At 37.4% G+C, this 19,907-nt stretch overlaps 1 protein-coding gene across 1 annotated transcript in view; it reads left to right on the top strand.

The window, feature by feature from the left end:
* LOC110913439 (zinc finger MYM-type protein 1-like) overlaps nt 1-15,987 on the top strand; it is a 29,238-nt gene extending 13,251 nt beyond the window's left edge. Inside the window, exons 7-9 of the mRNA XM_035984276.1 lie at nt 2,829-2,892; nt 3,000-3,346; nt 15,781-15,987. Of these exons, the coding sequence (XP_035840169.1) occupies nt 2,829-2,892; nt 3,000-3,346; nt 15,781-15,987 (618 nt within the window). The remainder of the gene's footprint in view (nt 1-2,828; nt 2,893-2,999; nt 3,347-15,780) is intronic.
* The last annotated feature ends 3,920 nt before the right edge of the window (nt 15,988-19,907 follow it).

Here is a 19,907-nt window from a genome sequence, read left to right as displayed (position 1 = left end):
TTGTAATCAGATTTTGTTAAAATAGCGTAACCCAGATACTGAATGTTCAAATGTATCTCATTAAATGTGGTGGTCTTAGCTGAGAGACAAATTAAAAGAGTATGAAACAAAAATTTCATTGGCAGAGGGAAGTTTCGTTTGTAGATAGTAACTTCCTTTAATTGTGCATCATACCCTCTTTCAATGAACTCTGTATGAAGTTCAAAATTTCAAACTTGTTCTTACCTGACAAGTCGTCCAATTCAAATGAAGTGGAAATTGTAAAGGGAGAAATTCGTACCACACTTTCCCTGACCTTAGATGTGATGGCAACTGGATTATTATCTTCAGCCTCTATTTTAGCATTAAACCAAAATTGTCGGAGTGTTTCTTTATGAACCGGAGCATCAGCAGTAAGAATTGATTTGTATTTCGATGACGTTAAAAGGTCAATTATTGAGTGATAGCTGGTATTTTTGCTAGTTTTCTCGAAGATGGGGAGGTAGTTGTGAGGGTTTTTGATGTTCAGAGACACGATCGGAAAAGAAGGTGATTTGGGGATGAAACAGGATTTAAATTGGAGGGTTTTTAATATGTTGGAAACTATTTTTGAGAATTTTGAATTCGAGACTGCAGTGGTAGAACCTCGATTTAGGGATGAAACAGCTTTTATATAGAGAGAAGAAGTGAATGCTGACGTGGCAGTAATTACAAATATTTGATGGCTAAGATCTGTCCACGTGAGAAGCTCTCTTGCGCCAACCGATGACAGTTGTTTGGAAACCTCTGTTGGTCGTTGGGAACAGTGTGAGTCAAACAGTCGTTAGATAAACAGGAGTTTTGAGAACAGATGATAACTTTCAGCAGTTGTTTTATTTTTAGCTAACATCTGCCCACGTCAGAACCTCTTGTTGATGCATTTATTGTCTATCGCCTTCGTCAATCCGAGTCGTAGTGAGAAGCCGGAAGAAATCAAGTGCATAATGTCATATTTAGTTAGAAATGGCAAGGTGGAAAACTTGTAATTAATGAGAACTTTCATTAAGTTGCCTTGACCATATAAATAGGAGGGTATGTCATGATTTTAGTAAGATTTTTGGGAGAATTAGGAGAAGACTTGGAAGATTCTAGAGAGAGAAAGTATTGTAATCGTGATTCGTGTATCGGAATTGTCAAATCTAGCAATAAAATCACGTTAGTAGTACGATAGTGTGTGTTCGGTCACGTACGTTCACGGATTCCGCACGTGAAACGTCCGATACGCAATCGAACGGCGTCAAAACCGGTCCTACAATTGGTATCAGAGCTAGGAGCTCGATTGCACGATCAAACACATCGTTTTCGTACCAGATTTCAGCCGATTCAGATCCGATTTCGTCAATTTCTTCATCTTCTACTCATTTCTTACGTTTTTTTACTGAAAAACGTCAAATTGAACAGGTTTTCATGGTCCATTTCGTTTGATTTTTGGATATGTTATGCGTATAGACCTGATCTACAACCCTACCAAGTTTCAGCTCGAAACTCCAAGTCGTTTAGGAGTAATCGCGGTTTTTCAGTCCGAATTCGCGCCAAACCATACAGGTCCGCTCGTATTAACAGGTTTGGTTCGCTTATTTGGTATTGTTATGGTTCGCTCATGTGGAACAGAATGGGTTCGCTCAAAGGGTAAGAATCAGGTTCGCTCAAAAATCAACATAATAGGTCCGCTCCAAATGCTTATTTTGTGGTTCGCTCATTGTGCCTGATGTGGTCCGCTCCAAATGTGTGTCAGTATGGTTCGCTTATAAGTCATCTTCTTCACGTAATTGTCTGATCATTACAGACTGTCGGCAGGTTGTTGTCATTGTCGACAGGTTAATTGCCAGCCCAGGTTTGCCGCCCATTAAAAGTAATCGGCCAAATCAGTAAGGTTGTGGCAGATGGTTGTTTTTGTTTGCACGTGAAGTCATTGTCAGTAAATGATTGTTTTTGTTTGCACGTGAACGTTTGTTTTTGATCAGTGGTGGTTCGTTACACTAACTTTTAGGAAGTCAAAGGCACCGTCCCACTATAACTTGAAGGACCAATTAGGTTGGAGCATTAAAGATTGTTAACAGGTTAATTGTCGGTCATTTTGTAGTCCAAGATATCACATGTATTTGAAAACGGCACAATCATTGATTGAACGTTTTCTTGCACCGCCCCATTTGCATATAGGTGACCCAATCACTGTTGCTTGTTCATCAACCCATTACCTTTTGTCTGCCAATCCCAATTAACCATTAAACACCGCCCCACTATAGTTTTTTGGCCCAATAAACACAGCTTCCACCGCCCCACTAAGATATCGGCCCAATCCTAGATTTTTGTTCACAGCCTTATTTCACCGCCCAAATTAATTGTTTTTGTTGTTGGCCTTTTCACTGCCCCATACATTTGTTGTTTGTGCAATTGTGAAGCCTTTTAGGTCATCGTTCACTTTAATAACAAAGGCCCAAACAGCCTATGTTCACCGCCCACAACCAGTTTTAGCGGCCCAATCCCAGGTTTTTTAAAGCAGGCCCAATCAGCAACAAAGTACTTAATTTGATATATTTGATATATTTGTTAAAGGCACTGTTGGATATTATTTGATATAAAAAGTTGATTTGTTGTTGTTAAACGGCCCAATCTTGGTGGTGGTTAAGTGTTTGTGGCCCAGATATTTCTAAGCCCATCAGTGCATCACATAACAGAGATTTTCTCCGAAAAATTTTGGATTGAATCGACGGATCTTCGACACGAGTTCTAAATCAATTCCATCGACACACACTTTGACAGATTCAGTTCAGTTTAAACTGATTGTTTGTTTGTTTGTGTGTTTGCAGGTAATTCGAAGTGATTTGTCGTCACCGGATTTTCATCAATCGGATATTCATCAGATTTTTATTTGTGTGAAATTTTCTAATTGATTGAAAATCTGTTGCTGTGTATTTCTCATTACCAAGACATGGATTCTGAAATTTATACTGCACTGAACAAGTTCAATAATTTTTCAGGTATCGATGGAGAATCGATTGAAGAATTGATCAAAAGATATATCGAGTTGTATTGGGAGATGGTGAGATTGAAGATAATCAAGACCAATGAGGAATTGGTTAACAAGTTAGCAAATGCTTTACCGGATGATAGATGGAGCACGTATATGTTAGATTTGAGGAAGATATACTTAGACGTGAATTTAAGCTTGTTTATCGAGAAGATTAAAGAGCGAGAACGTGAATTCCAAAAGATTAGAAATGAAGCAACTGATGAAGCAAAATTAAAATCTGAGGCAATCGTTCAAGAGGTAGAGGAGCAGGTTAAAGAAATTTCAGCTATCAAGGTGGAGAAAAAAGCTGAAACTGTAGATATGATCGAGAAGTGCTCAAACTGTGAAAATCTGAAATCCGAAAATGCCAAACTCTTGAGGGATTTAGAGAGTTTGACATTAGAAAACGAAAATTTTAAAAATTCAGAAAATGTTTTGAAAAATCAAATAAAAAATTCAGAAATTGAAAAAGTAAAAATCGAAAAAGATTTTCAAAATCAAATAAAAATTCTTGAAGATGGGAGAGATGTGTTTAGCAAAAACAACATTGAAAAGCAAAAAATGATAAATTCTCATCTTCAGAAGATTATTCAACTTGAAAAAGAAGGAGAGCAAGCTCGAAAGAAAATCAACGAGCTTGAAAATAAATTGAAAGGTTTTGTTATTTCTTCAGCGTATGTGAATATTTCATGTCCAAAACCGATCAATTCTATTCCAATAAGTGACTGTGTCACAAACTTTGACAATGTCAAAGTTGAAGATTGTGATGAGAAATCTGATGATATAAATGGAAAAATTGAAAAACAAAAATTGTTTTTAGAATTAGAAGAAAAATTCAAAAATACTGTTTTGCGATCTACTGAAATAGGCGAATGCTCAAAGCAAAAACCTGTTAAGAAGATTGTTGAACAAAAACAAATTGTTAAAACTTCAAAAAATGTTCAAAAAGAAAATAAAAGCTCATCAGATCGATCATCCAATCGCAATCAAAAAGTACAAAAATTGAAAAACGAAAATGTAACACCTCGAATTTTTGCGTCCAATAATGTGTTAACACGTGTCATTTGTTTACACGTGGCATTAATATTGAGTAAAGGATTTATTTTGACAAACCTTGAAAGTATATAAATTCGAGGATTATAAATGTCAACAAGGGTAAATATACTGAATAGCAACCCTAAATAAATGCTTGAACCTTCAAACGAATGTATCATAGATCGTACGAAAGCGAAACACGAAAGAAAGTGAGAGATTACAAGCTACAGGGGTTAACTGTGTCAACATGTTTAATTATACCTCTGAGTGACCCTTTAACGTTCCCAAGGCTTTGTAACGGTATTATACACTCACTAAAATATAATATATAAATTTCGCGAAGTTTCGTTATGAAACGAGAAAGTTACGATCGAATTCGTAGGAGAAGGGTTAAAAGAGCCAATAATGAAAGTTAAGTCTTTCTGAATAAATTAATAAACTAACCGGGGACTTAACAACGCGGGTAAATAACACGAGGTCCTTAGTTGTAATTAACCAAGGGCCAAACCGCAAAGTTACCCCTTCAAACCCGAAAGGTCAGGTAAATCATTACGAAAGATTTCGTTATTAATTACCAGATTCTGATAATCATTTCAAAAGATTTAAAATTTCTGGAAACCAAGCCTCTCGCGACCCGCGTTAAGTAATAGCCTAAGTGTAGGCGGGCCGCGAGCCTCCTGTTTTACGCGCCTGTTATTTGAATCCCAGGCGACCCGCATTAAACAAGCATGGAACTCCCATGCGGGCCGCGTAAAACGCCCAGATGCAGAAAGTTGTAACTACTTGCCTTTTGGAGCCTTTGAACGATCAAAACACTAATGAATGAGGCATGGGCACCCTACACTTGACCCATATCACTTAGGGACACCTGCCCATGATCCATGATCAAATGTAGACTGAGTTGTGATGATCTTAGGTGCTTTCTTTGGCTATAAATAGCATACTTGTGAGCATATGTTCACCACACCTCAAACACACATCTCTGATCATTCTAAGAGCTCCCAAGTATCCATCTCTGCTCTATAAGCAAGAAACAACTTCTGTAAGTCGTTCACAATCAATATGGTCTTGCATTTCCATAGTTATAGCTTATAAACACAACCGTCATAACTAACGGTTGTCATTACAATAACTTGCAAATGGTTCAGTCTTATGACGAATCAAAAGTGGTTTTGAGTTGGTATTTATGTGGGTAATAAACCTCTAAAAGGGTTCCCCCTGATCAGCACTCTAACTATGTCAAATATCGAGTCAAACGCGCACTTAAAAAGTCAACAGAAAGCTATTTTAGCGATTTATGCATAATCTGTAATGTACATACTAAGAAACCTGTTTTGACACTCATAAAATATGATATTAAGTATATAAACTTGTTTGCGCTCGTTTGAATCGACCATTTGCTATATTGACCCGGTTCGGGGCCGAATGTCGCAAAAGTTTGACTTTTGCATTGACTTCAGTTCTGACCCGTTTTAGTAAGGTATAGATATACCTTAGGACTCTCTTTAGACCAGGTCACATGTTGGTATAAACCTCTATGATCGGTTCATGAGTTATCCGAGTCTTTTACGTGTTTCCGTTAATCGCCTAAAAGTTGACCGTAACGCCATTTTGAAAATAAAACGAGTATTTCGGACACGTGAACGGACCAGAACCTTGCTTATTAAATTATAAGCATGTCCTTAAAGTTTCACGCCAATCCGAGGTCTAGAATGAGAGTTATGCTAAAAAGCGCAATTAAAGTAAAACTTTTGTAAATAACGGCGCAATTAGCATAACGCCCATCTAAACCAAGATTTCGTCACCAAAACTTTTACCCACTGTTATAAATTAATATTTTGGGAATTTTAAAGATTTTTAATAATTTTTACCTCGCTCATAACCTGCGGTTATGGCTACGGTTCGATAAATACCGAATATGCCCTTTTCGGCCAAAACATGAGTTCTACAAGGTCTTTTGACCCGATTCCAGTTGCTACTGGTTCCAAATAATAAATAAAGTATTTTAAGCTTTATAAGCTGTTCGGGAAACTCAGATTTCCTGTAGAACTCGAAAAGCTCTTTAAAAGTCTTTAAAATGACCGAAAAGCCCCTACGGGGCATAATATTAACTTAAACTCGTTACGGGCATCACGGAAGGTATCCTACTGATACCACAACCTCTTTAAGGCATATTGACTTAGGAAATAAGCGTAAGACTCTCATGGTTAACCGTTTCGCCTATTGTGCGCACGGTTCGGCTTATGAAACTAGTTTTCATAATTTAGCCGATACGGGTCAAATTATATTATTTGGACCCCAAAATCCAGAGTGTGAACCATAAACCCATATAAAACAAGTCTCTAAACTTGTTGGGTCAGAATCACACTCCATTCTCGGTTTTCGCCTCTTCGCGCGATTAAACCATAGCTATATATATCGGAACCAACCGGTCTAGGCTACGGCTAATATAAGGACCCGTTAGGATTCTAAGAGGTTAATTAAAACCTTCGTTCCAGATTAGGAGCCCCGGTAAAAGCTATCGGCGATTTAATCGAACTAAGGATATATACTTGCAAAGGTAAATACTTTAACTTATTTCCCCTATATGGGCTTGGGTTACGGTATGTTAATACCGCTTGATTGAGCATTATATTCTTCCATCGCTTAGGTGGTTAATTAAATAATATGATCGGCTCATTTAAACAGTTTTGTTTCTTAAAAGCCTTTGGGGGGTTTAATGACCGTTGTCCTGGATATCCTTGGCATCATTTTACGAAATGGCCACGACCATCGACATCCCGGTGTAGGCGTACACCCGGTATATATTGTCGACATTAAATTAAAAGACGTAGCCGTTGGTTTTTATACTACGGTTTTACGCAATGTGGTGTGTCTATAAATCTTTAACCCGGCACGACCCGGGCTACTGAACGCATAAAAGAACATGTAAAACGTTCACAAGATTTTAATAATTTTCCCAAGTTATAAAAGAGTTTGTGCCTTGTGCATTCAAATCAATTTTAATAAACATTTTCAAATGTGTTAGTTGAATGTATTTACCAGTGTAAACTGACGTATTTTCCCCAAAAAGATTAAGTGCAGGTACTATACGAAATGGGCTGGTATTAGCTTCCTAAGCATCACGAATAGTCTCGCAAACTCGATGCCGTATCTGAATGAACAATATTTTATTATTATTTTGATCCGCTGTGGATATATTCGACTTCTGTAATACATTTGATATTACAACCAGAGGTTGAAGTATATATTTATCTTTAAGCTTCCGCTGTGCATTTATATAATTGTGTGGTTTGACTATATTGTTGCCAACATCGTCACGGTAATCCCCCACCGGGCCCACCGGTGAGACACGTGGAAATCGGGGTGTGACAGAAAACTCAAAAATTGTTGGTAATAAGTGGTGAAGGTCAGACTACAGTGCTCAAAAGACAAATCCAACAATCAAGAAGAGGAAAGAGTATCACCAAGCCAAACAGTGCTTTGATCTGAGCGTTTGGTATGAAAATGGTGATTGGTATGATAACAGAGTGTGTTACAATTGTGGCTATCAAGGACACATTGCTGTTAACTGCCAGAGACAAAGATTTGAGACAAGAAGATGCTATAATTGTCAGATCAAAGGTCATATTGCCAGAGATTGCCCAAGGAGATCAAATGAAAGATCGAGGGTTGTATCTCAGAAAGTGGCAAGAATTCCAGTCAAGGTCAAACCCAAAGAACTGAAAGTTCAAGAACCAAAAGTTCAAAAACCAAAAGTTCAAGAACAGAAAGTTCAAGAGATGAAAGTGAAGCTTTCGCAGGGGCAGAAAGACAGACTGAGGAAAAAGAGGAAAAAGGCGAGATCGAATAAGAGTTCTGATGAATCAACTTCCTCGGCTGCAAAGTCAAGCAAGATGAGTTCATCAGATACAAATCTGAGGACAAAAGAGGAGAAGAAGAAGAAAAAAGTGAAGTTTTCACTTCCCGGCGATGAATCTGACTCATCAAAGTCAGACAAGCCATCTGCAGGCAATGATTCTGGTTCGTCAAAACCAGAAGAGCCGGTTATTGAGGTAAAATCTGAGAATTCAGGTTTAACAATGGATGATACAAACTTTCCACCATTGTTGAACAAGAATTCAAAATCACTCAAGGACAGTCAGGCTTGGGTGAAACTTTTCAAATAGAAAAACCTGACTTGCCGGAGCTCCCAGGTTTGTAAGCGTGGAGCAGGAATCAACATTTTTTTTAAAATCTGTGTTTGAAGGTTTTGCAGGAATTGCTGGAGATCCCAAGATGGTATCGTGGATCATGAATCGGCATCTTTCTAAAATTCTAATCGGTAACGTCAATCAAACAAACGGTAAAAAGGTTTGTTTGTGTTTTTCTTACAAGAGTTATTAGACGAGTTTATGTTTTGCAAGTGGTACAAAGGATTCTGAACTGCAAATGGTAAATCAAGGACATTAACTTGTACTTGGATTTTCCTACATCTGATCGAAAAACAAGATAATGAAGTAACCCCGTACCTAAATTGTTTGGTAAACAAACTTATATTTTCCGGAAAAACCATTTTGATTAAAACAAACTTAAGTGTTTTGAAATCATAATGGGAAAATAGTTTGTTGTGAGGGGAAGTTCTGATTGTTTATGCCAGGTGGATAAAGAATTGAAGTGATTCTCATCAAGTTGTCAAGTTTGTACAGTTTGTTTCAAATTTTCTCAGAAAATCAAAATTGAAACATATTTTGATTTTAGGGGGAGAAAAATTTTTAAAAAAATTAGAAAATTTGAAAATGTCAAAAACATTAAAATTTAAAAATGAGTTTTGTTGTGAAAAAGAGGAAATGATAGTAAATCAGTTGGACTATCACAGCACGCTAAAGAAATGTAATGTCAAATGTAATAAACGGTCTCGCTGATGATGTGACGATAGGTTTTTGTACATTTAGTAGATTTATTCGGGATATAAACCTAAAATTTCAAACTTGTGAAATTCGTGGGGAACACTACTTGGATATATAGGTAACCCCTGAAATCTCGTTTGAAAGGTCTCGTATTCTGATATACTAGGTGTTTATACTCTATGATGTCTGGGGTATTATTCCGGGACTTCTGCTGAACGGTAGTTCTGACCTAGTCCTTGGCTAATACTTTATCCAAAATGCTTGAAATATAGCATAAAGCCCTCAGCTGATTAGACAATAAAATTGATAATCATCTGTTGTAGCTGAAAAGATCCTCTAAAGGGGACACACTGCTAAGTCGAAGCTGATATCTCTCTGCTGAACGGAAGTTCTGACCTGAGATCCCTCAGTTCTCGCATTTAACCCCTAATTTATGTACAGATATCATTGTAGTATTCTTGCCTGTAAGACTGAATATTGGGATTCTGGATACAGGAGTATATTCAAGAGGTGGGACACATGAATCGAACTAAGTTCATAAAACACTTAAATAGTATCCTGAATAGATTGAAAGTTGTATGAAAATTTAAGAGGACAACTATATCGTCAATCAACGTGAATCGTTTAGAACTTAAAATGTCTAAAAGCTTAACGGTGCGTGTGATGTGTCTCAAAAACTGATATGATCCTCTTACACAAACTCACAAAAATATGTTTGTACATATTTCATTTCTGCATTTAATTTCTGTGTTTGCATTTATGTTTCTAATTTTCATAAAATCCAAAAAGATTTTCGACGACTGATGTTGAAAAGCTGACATTCAAAATCTCAAAGGCTAAACTTGATGAACAGACAGGTTGGTTAATGGTTTGAAATGTTTAAGATAATTCATTAATTTGAATTAGAAATTGGAATGTTTCAAATTTTATCAGTTTTAAATGTGAATATTCTCAAATGTTTAGCTGATTTATTAAGTTGAATCACAATATTGTTTGTTATAATTGTGTGTTTGAGATATGCAGGTTTCTGAATCTGTTGATATGGAAAGCCAGGCGTCGATCCCAAAAGCACGGAAGCTTGACGAAAGGGGGAGCCTGAAGATTCTGAAGAAAAAGAGCAACGGAAGCTGAAGACAGATCCACCGGGATTCTGTTCAAGCAAGAGGAACTCAAGAGAGAGAGAAAGACAAGTTGCTACGAGTTTCACTACGAGATTGACTACGGCAATATCCAAGGGGGAGATTGTTGATGCATTTATTGTCTATCGCCTTCGTCAATCCGAGTCGTAGTGAGAAGCCGGAAGAAATCAAGCGCATAATGTCATATTTAGTTAGAAATGGCAAGGTGGCAAACTTGTAATTAATGAGAACTTTCATTAAGTTGCCTTGACCATATAAATAGGAGGGTATGTCATGATTTTAGTAAGATTTTTGGGAGAATTAGGAGAAGACTTGGAAGATTCTAGAGAGAGAAAGTCTAGAGAGAGAAAGTATTGTAATCGTGATTCGTGTATCGGAATTGTCAAATCTAGCAATAAAATCACGTTAGTAGTACGATAGTGTGTGTTCGGTCACGTACGTTCATGGATTCCGCACGTGAAACGTCCGATACGCAATCGAACGGCGTCAAAATCGGTCCTACACCTCTGTTGTCATAATGGATGACAGTCAGCAGTTTAGTAAATCAACAGTCATTAGGATAAACAGAAATTATGACAACAGACGGTAACCTTTAATAGTGGATGTATTTTTAGGCAAGCAGAAGTTTCAAAAAAAGTTTTTTTCAATCGGTGTAACTCAACAGTCGTAATTCTAACATCTGTTACTAGCCCAACCACTGTTAGTATCAAATCATCTGTTAAGCATTTTAAGATTGAATATCATTTGTTGTTCGTTAACATCTGTTGACCCATAGCAGACCTTTGCATCTTCAGACATTTATTCATCAGCAGATGCTCTCTTTTGTCAGACTTTAGCTACAACACACCTTTTATAACACAAAAATATACGGTAAATCCTTCCAAAAAATTGTTGTTGATAAAAAAAATTATATAATAATACTTATAGCAGACGTTATATAATAATACTTATTCATCATTAGCCCAACCACTGTTAGTATCAAATCCTCTGTTAAGCATTTTCAGATTGAATATCATTTGTTGTTCGTTAACATCTGTTGACCCATAGCAGACCTTTGCATCTTCAGACATTTATTCATCAGCAGATGTTCTCTTTTGTCAGACTTTAGCTACAACACAAATTTTATAACACCAAAATATACCGTAAATTCTTCCAAAAAACTGTTATTGATAAACAAAATTATATAATAATACTTACAGCAGACGTTATATAATAATACTTATTCATCATTAGCCCAACCACTGTTAGTATCAACAGTCGTTAGAATACACAGTTGTTTCATCATCAGCAAATGTTCTCTTTTGCCAAACTTTAACTACAACAGACATTTTACAACTCGAAGTATTGACTCTCTGTAATTTGCAGGAGCACAAATTCTTCAAAAAACTGCTATTTCTGATCAAATTCTAAGCATTTGTTTTATCTTTTTATCATCTGTTCAGCATCAAACCAACCCTTCATACTATTAAACCTCTGTTGACTTACCAAACAGATGTTCAAACACAATTCAACATGAACATAATCTAAATCTTACTCAAACACTAAATAACTAAAAACAAAACACAACATGTTCAAACATAATTCAACATGAACATAATCTAAAATTTATTCATTTATTCATAACATTAAAACTAAAACTCCAATAATAATAATAACATCAAATACTGAACAACATTAATTTTCAAATCTAACAATAACAGCAAGAATTAAGAAACTTTAGCTTCAACTCCATCGATTGCTGAACCTCTCGATGTATGTCCTTCAACATCGCCATGAACTCCACGTCTCTATCACCGCACTCTATATTACTGACAACACAAAGCTCACGAACAGAGGTTGAAGGCATCCGCATAAGATCTCTGGAAACCTGCTCTCTAGTGAACAGGCCAACTTGCAATCCATCAAAACATCTCTTCAACTCTTGAAGAGTAGCCCTATCTTCATACACCTGTTCCTCGATTTGCCTGAAAAAACGCTGCTTGAAATCATCTGATTTTGCATTTGTGAATGATGCCATTTGAATAAACTATATTACTCAACTTTCCTGAAATTATGATATCTTCGTAGGAAACGTGTTGAAAAACAGGTGAAGTGACTCTGAGTTTATATACTGAAATTTGGTATTATGAAAACGTGTAAATTTAATATAAACCTATTAATCAATGTATATTTCAAAACAGCAATCTTTTAATGCAAACACCTTTCCAAACCCCAACTTTTATGGGAAAACTGTAAAATTAAATACCAAGAAACACAAGGGACTTTCCTTTTCGAAGTTCAAAGAACTTAAGCAGATTATCACAATTACAATTATAACCTCTTGATTTATCATGTAGACGCGTTTTTAAACTCTATAAAAGACCGATGATTACCTTTGATTCAAAACATCAACAAATTGTCCTACAAATCACTTTCTGTCAAAAATTGTTCCAAATCAGAAGACCAACAAAAAATCTACAAGGCAAACTTCAGCTTCTACCACTGGTCAGACACCAGCAATGTTAAAACACACTTCTCCATGTGGTCACTCAAAGAAGATGTTCAGACGAAGAACTAAACAGGAAAGTCGACATAATAAATGACACTAATTACAACAAAACCTGGAACAACATAGCATTGCTCGATGAAGTCCTCCACTCTCCTCCATCAAAGTTCCAGAAGAATGCAGAGGAGTTTCTGACACAACTTCTAAAACAGGATCAGAAAATCTGCAACATGCTAACTGACCTGAAAATCAAAAGAGAATATGAAATCACATGGAGAAAGGCCAGAGTCTATGAAATCCTAGCAAGTGTTAACTCTAGCGTGTAATCCTTTATAAATATTTCTTTAAATTTGTATTTTTCTATGTAATAGCTCATTTTAATAATATAAACATGCATCTTAAAATATTCTAAAATTTCAGTGTCTATGAAAACTCTCAACATCATCAACAGTTAATCAAAATAAGAAACAAACCTAACATGCAAAGGGCGAAACAGAATTGTTGTACTACATCTGACTTTTCACGATATTGCACGAATCTATATATACTTTCTATAAAACCATGGAAGTCTCCCATCGAAGAAGATATCACATGCAACTATTCACGATGTTGCAACAATGATACTGCAACATCGATACTGAAAGGTTGATGTGTGATGGGAAGCTTCATTGAAACGACGATGTTGGTACAATGATACTGGAACGATAACATGTAAACATAATCACCAAACATTCGAACAAAGAAGTGTAATCGGAGATTAGTGGCTGAATCACGAGAAAGATGCATTTGAGAGGGAGAGACATGCTCATAGATGTGAGCGGGAGAGATTTGAATGTGGAGCCAGATTATTAACCCTTATTTATAGGGTTAGAATATATGGTTTGAATTTTGAATGTGGAGCCAGAATTTTGAATCTCAACAGATGTTTATTGGCGAGTGACATGCATTAATTGAAAATTACATATCCCCATGCATTTTAAAATTCAAATTACCCGCAATTTCAAAACATCTGCTACTAGGTATACGTTTACCAAAGGAACCATCTGCTACTTTCTTGTAGATGGGTAGTGGTTTGCCCTTTGGAATGTGGGCCAGACCTTTAACACTTGAATACACAAGGCAGTGGTTCGATAGAACATTAAATGTATTTTAAAGTGATTTATATATTAGGCATTATGATGTAATAATGACATAAGAAAAACCTTGTTGGACATGCTCTCAAGCTGACGCATCAGCTTTTCTTATGTCACTTGGATTTCTCCTTTTATAGAAAGTATAGATAGATTGTGTTTCGAAAACTTAAGATTAGCTGCATGATGATTAACCAAGATTGTAAATAAGTTTTCTAAAATAAAGAAAACACTAAAATTTTAAGGTTTTTTTTAATAAATTTATGTAGGTTTTACATATTTATGTGGGTGTGTAAGGCTGTGGGGTGTGGGAAGGAGGTTAGGGAGGTGATGTAGCATCGGTACTGATGGAGTACACCGTCTCCCTCCATCGGTGAATTCGGAAGAAATTGCCCGAATGTGTTGTGATGAAATGTATGGTTGAGATTTGGGGGGAGGGGGAAGAGGAAAAGGGGATGATGATGTGGATATTAAGGATTGGACTAGATCTCCTTATGACGAAGGTCACTAAAACGAAGGTCGCTATGCTGAAGGTAAATGCCAAGGAAAGGCATGGACTAATCCTCTTCATGAAAAAGGAAGGTCGAAAGACAAGTCTAAAATAAGAACCATTGAACAGTTAGGTCAATGATGCCCCATGCATAGAATAGCGATGAATGAAAGATCTAACAGTGTTGACAAAAAAATGTCAACAAACCTTTCACGACAAGAAATAACAATATTGCCCCAAGATGTAAAGGTCGAATGCGGGCAACCCAACTTCCATAAGTTTCAGAGGAAGGTACATGCGTATTTAGTAAGGTGTAGCTCACATACATAATAAGGTACATATGCATTCAACATCATATTCACTATTGTAGCCCAGTGGCATCTTTCAGGAACCCATCCGATTTTAACAAAATTTATTATATATCGCATATGAAAAAAATTTGATTTCGGGTACCCATCCAATTTTAACAAAATTTATGCTTTAATATCAGGGATTTTTTTTATTTTTTATATTAATATATACCCTTTTACATTTTACGTGTTTATATCATGCCAAATTCACCTTCGAATGAATCCGATTTAGCGCAACCCTCCATCTGAACAAACAAACTTTAGAAGGAACCAATTTATTCCACGCCCCACAATCTGATGTTTTTTTTTTGTTTTTCGTTGATGTTGAACCGAAATTCGCAAACTGTTAGCGCATCATGTTGGGTTATGGAGGATTTGAATCAGGAAAAGGAATTAGTCCTTCTCTAGACTAATACCTGGGATATTACTACTCCTGAAGTATATCTCATTATTATATTTAGTAACCTAATTGTAACCCTATAAATACTTCTCATTCATGTACTGTAACACTTTGAGCACCTAATACGAAGAAAGAACTAGTTGTGGAGAGTGGATGTAGGTCAGATTAGACCGAACCACTATAAATCTTGTGTTCTTGTTCTTGTGATTTAGTGCGTGAGAGTGTGTGAGCTTGCTGTACTTGTTCCAATGTTCGTGTGAATCGTGTTCTGACCTAACAACTGGTATCAGAGCTCAGGCTCTTGATCGATTCACGCAAACTAGGTAAGAGGTGAAGAAGAAGTCGTGGTCTCGGGTTTTAGTCACAGTCGCAGACATCGCGATTAGGGTTACTGAACCAGCCGCCGCCACCGCCGTCAGTTCCTAACTCCGATTAGGGCTCCGATTGAAGACTTATGCTGCAGATTGCGACTAGGGTTCCGATAACCCAGTAGCCGCCGTAGTCTAGGGTTCCAATCCTTGCTGAATATCGCATCTAGGGTTGCAAAATCGAAGACCTAGGGTTTCAATTCTGCACTTGAGTTGCTTGATTTTGTGGGAGCAGTGTCGCGTAGGAAGAAGAAGAAAGCGCAGGCGTGTTTTTTTTCTTTCTTTTAGGGGAAAATCAAGTTTCCCTTATTAACAAAGAAGCCCCTCAATTTTGACCAAAGAGATAAGCATTGAGATACGAGTGCTTAACTGTTTGTTTGAAGATCAAAGAACCGTGAATCAAGTGTTTTCTGTTTCTATTTGTTTCACTGTTGATTTTTTTCGGTTTTTTTTTCGATTTTAGTTTCGTTTAGTCGTGTTATTTGTCATCATGGCAGAAGACGGGAATGTGCAAATCGAAAAGTTTGACGGGAAGAAGTTTGGTTGGTGGAAGATGCAGATTGAAGCACTACTTTGTCAGAAAGACTTAGATGTATTGCTCGAGGATGAAAGGCCAGAAAAATGCCACAAGCAGATTGGGATAGGATGGATAAGAAAGCCAAAGCAATGATAACGCTTTCTCTATCGGAGAATGTTGCATTCAATATCCAGAAGGAGACCTCAGCTAGAGGAATGATGGCAGCATTATCGAATATGTATGAGAAGCCTTCTACAGTGAACAAGATTTATCTTATTCGAGAGCTTGTGAATACTAGGATGAGGGAAGGTGATTCAGTTACAGCGCACATCAATAACTTAAACTCGATATTTTCTCGTTTGGTGTCTGTGAATATCAAGTTTGATGATGAAGTCCAAGCCCTATTGTTATTGTCCTCATTACCCGATAGTTCGTCCGGATCAGTAACTGCTGTTACGAGCTCTTTAGATACGAGCAAGTTTACGTTTGTGAAGATGCAGGATCTTATTCTGGGTGAAGATGTCAGAAGAAGAAATTCAGGTGGATCATCGGGTGATTTAATGCATGTTAGCAGAGGAAGGAAGAATAACAGAAGTAGTGGCAGCAAGAACAGAAAGAGGAGTTAGTCAAGGGCTCGAAATGACGTAACCTGTTGGAACTGTAAAGAGGTTGGACATTTCAGGAATCAATGTCCAAGCGACAAGAAAGAAGTTAACGATGTAGTAGACCACTCAGATGATGAAGTTTTGATCTGTAATGTGGAGAGCAATGTGGATTCTTGGGTTATGGATTTGGGTGCTTCATTTCACGCTACCCAAAGCAGTGAAGCACTACGGAATCTTAAAATTGGGGATTTTGGTAAGGTACGACTTGCAAATGATGAAGTCTTAGATGTCACAGGCATGGGTGATATTGACTTAGTTACTTCAGTCGGATCTACTTGGACTTTGATAGACATGAGAGTTATTCCAGGCTTGAAGAAAATGCTTATTTCAGTCAGGCAGCTGGATGATCAGGGTCACAAGGTTAAGTTCGGTAGTGGACAATGGAAGGTAATTAAGGGAAATTTAGTAGTTGCACGTGGCAAGAAGAAGGGCTCATTGTACATGGTCAGTGTACAGCCTGAGGGAGAGGTTATCCCAGTTCAGAAGAAGACCAAAATTCAGTTCATAGAATCTTAGGGGCAGAAGAAGGTTTGTTTTGAAGGAGATAAACCCAAAGTCGCAGGTCAAATTCAGGTTAAACATGCTAGGAAAGGTTCAGAGAAACCAGTCAAGGGTTTTCGTGGCAGTGGGAGCACAGGTAGTGCTTCAGTCAGAGCTCCCAGACGACAGTGGGTTAAGAGAACTCGTATTCCAGCGGTGAAAGTCTCTCCAGTGAACTACCTGCTTATAATGGAAAGTGTTAGTTCTCAGGTTTTCTCAAAGTCCGGCAGTTTGTTTAAGTGGGAGCCAGAAGGGACAGAGAACAAGTCACGGGTAGTGACTGATGAGTTGAAGCTCAGTGAGAGCTTCAACGAGCCTTCAGGTTTATTGATGAGAAGGTCGCCCACAACTAGTGAAGATGAAGTGTTTACAGAGGTACTTATGAATATGAAGTTTTAAGGAGAGTAGTTTGAAGTCATCAAAGCCTCCAAGTGGGAGATTGTTGGGTTATGGAGGATTTGACTCACGAAAAGGAATTAGTCCTTCTCTAGACTAATACCTAGGATATTACTACTCTTGAAGTGTATCTCATTATTATATTCAGTAACCTAATTGTAACCCTATAAATACTTCTCATTCATGTAGTGTAACACTTTGAGCATCTAATACAAAGAAAGAACTAGTTGTGGAGAGTGGATGTAGGTCAGATTAGACCGAACCACTATAAGTCTTGTGTTCTTGTTCTTGTTCTTGTGATTTAGAGCGTGAGAGTGTGTGAGCTTACTGTGTTTGTTCTAGTGTTCGTGTGAATCGTGTTCTGACCCAACACATCAATCTCCTCCCCTCTCCACCTCCACTCGTCATTTTAGTTGATGTCGCTAAGTAACTGATTAAAGGAAGCGAGTTGCAGCACGTCCGTGTCTACTCCACTCCCAAACCCACAACCCCAACCCGTCCCTTAACAAACAATCCGAGACTTTTGTTCTTTTGTTGACTACCCGTTTAAACAAGCATATTCCATAAAGTAAAAACTTAACAATAATGATGAAAATAAAGGATTCATTACTTCGGTCCTTTGCCTCTTATGTGCTTGAATGTTGATGTCATCGCCCCTAGTAACCCCACGATGTGTTGTTACTTAATTAGCGAGAGGTAAAAAAAATGTTCATCCTGAAACACCCATGAATCAAAATGATTGAAACACCCATGAATCAAAATGATCAAGTGAACTAAAGCAACAACGGACCAGAACAATAGTTTTTTCCATTCAAAAGGAAACTACGATAAGCGTATCAAGATGACGAACGACGAGTATCCTGGGCTTTTCTATAGCTAGGGTGGGTAGAAGTAACAATTTTGACCCGTTTACTTATAAATAAGCTGCTTTGAGACAATTTTGACCCGTTTACTTATAAATGAGCTTCTTTGAGTTATGTTTTATCTCTAACGAATAAAACAAGAAAAAATATCTTAGAGCAAAGTAGGTGAGATGGGTTGGAGCCCAAAGTGCATTTTTAAATTATAAAACCTCCGTTATTATTTTATTTAAAAACTTACTATCTTATTAAAATGATAACTGATATAGTCAAAACTGAATACTAATATTATATAAAACATGGACAAAAAGTGATTTGGGTCAACCCATAAAAATTCATGTCGTGTTTGGGCTCATGTGTCCAGCATATTTTTAGGTTTGTGTCGTGTTCAAGTAGAGGTGCACAAACCGGGTTTTTTTAATACCCGGATTCGGGTATATACCCGGGTTCGGGTATGATCGGGTTTTGACTTTTCGGGTATTGACCATACCCGGGTCGGCTTCGGGTCCGGGTATTAGCCAGAAAATCTATACCCAGTGTACTCGGGTTCGGGTAGGGTTCGGGTTTTCAATACCCGGGTAGTAGAATATCGTATTTCCAGGTCCGGGTATTGGTCGGGTATGTTTCGGGTTCGGGCATATATTGGGTTTTTCGATTCATTTTTTTAGCATAAAACATAGATATATAATGGAAGCCTTTATTTATACATATTGTATGCATTGACATATGCCCAAAAAAGCCTCACACAAGCTCTAAATGTTCAAAAAAAGTTGTTGTACACAACAGGTCTGGATATTAAGAAAACCCGGGTACGGGTTTTATGGAAACCCAGGTACGGGTTTTATGGAAACCCAGGTACACTGAAAACCCGAGTACAAACCAGGTATGAAAAAACCCGGGTTTGGGTATTGAACTGAATATGCATACCCGGTCCCTACCCTACGGGTAGGGTCGGGTTCGAGTTTAAAAAACCCGGTTTTTCTAATACCCGGGTTTGGGTTTTTTGTGCACCTCTATCAGTTCAAGTACATGATGGGTTTAACCCGCCAGCCCGTTACACAACCCATATACCCTGTAAAGGAGGTTTTTAAAACAGTAAAGAACTAGCCTGGAACAGAGAAAAGAAAGAAGGCAACCCTTGTAGTTGCAATGATGACTTGGGTGATTTGGGGAAGCAGGAATCGGAAGGTTTTTTATAATAAGAGTATTCCAAATCAACACATAGTGCCCGAAATCAAAGGCACGTTGGAAGAGTTTAACAATTGACAGGTGGAAAAAATATGATGTAATCTGTTTTAGTTGTTAAACTTTCTGGTGTATGCACTCCTGCTTAGCGTCTTGCTGGCAGGATACTTTTGGTTTTGAATAAAAATGGTCTCGTAGTTTGTTTAAAAAAAATATAACTGCGTGAAGAGGCTTGATAGTATCCTCAACGTCACCCTCTGGGCGTTATAGGGGCATGAAGAGAGAGAGACATTTCTAGTATAATGCCTAGTGGAGAGAAAACTAAATGAAAAGTAACAATTGAAAGGGTATTAAAAGGTGTAACCATTACATGTTTTTAAATAGGCGTTATAATGCTGATGTGATGAAAAACGTCTCTTGAGGGGGA

Source organism: Helianthus annuus, chromosome 15 (genome assembly GCF_002127325.2).
Source record: "Helianthus annuus cultivar XRQ/B chromosome 15, HanXRQr2.0-SUNRISE, whole genome shotgun sequence".
NCBI classification, from domain to species: Eukaryota; Viridiplantae; Streptophyta; class Magnoliopsida; order Asterales; family Asteraceae; genus Helianthus; species Helianthus annuus.
Note: the sequence above shows the minus strand (reverse complement) of the source record. Positions and strands in the feature narration are given on the sequence as shown.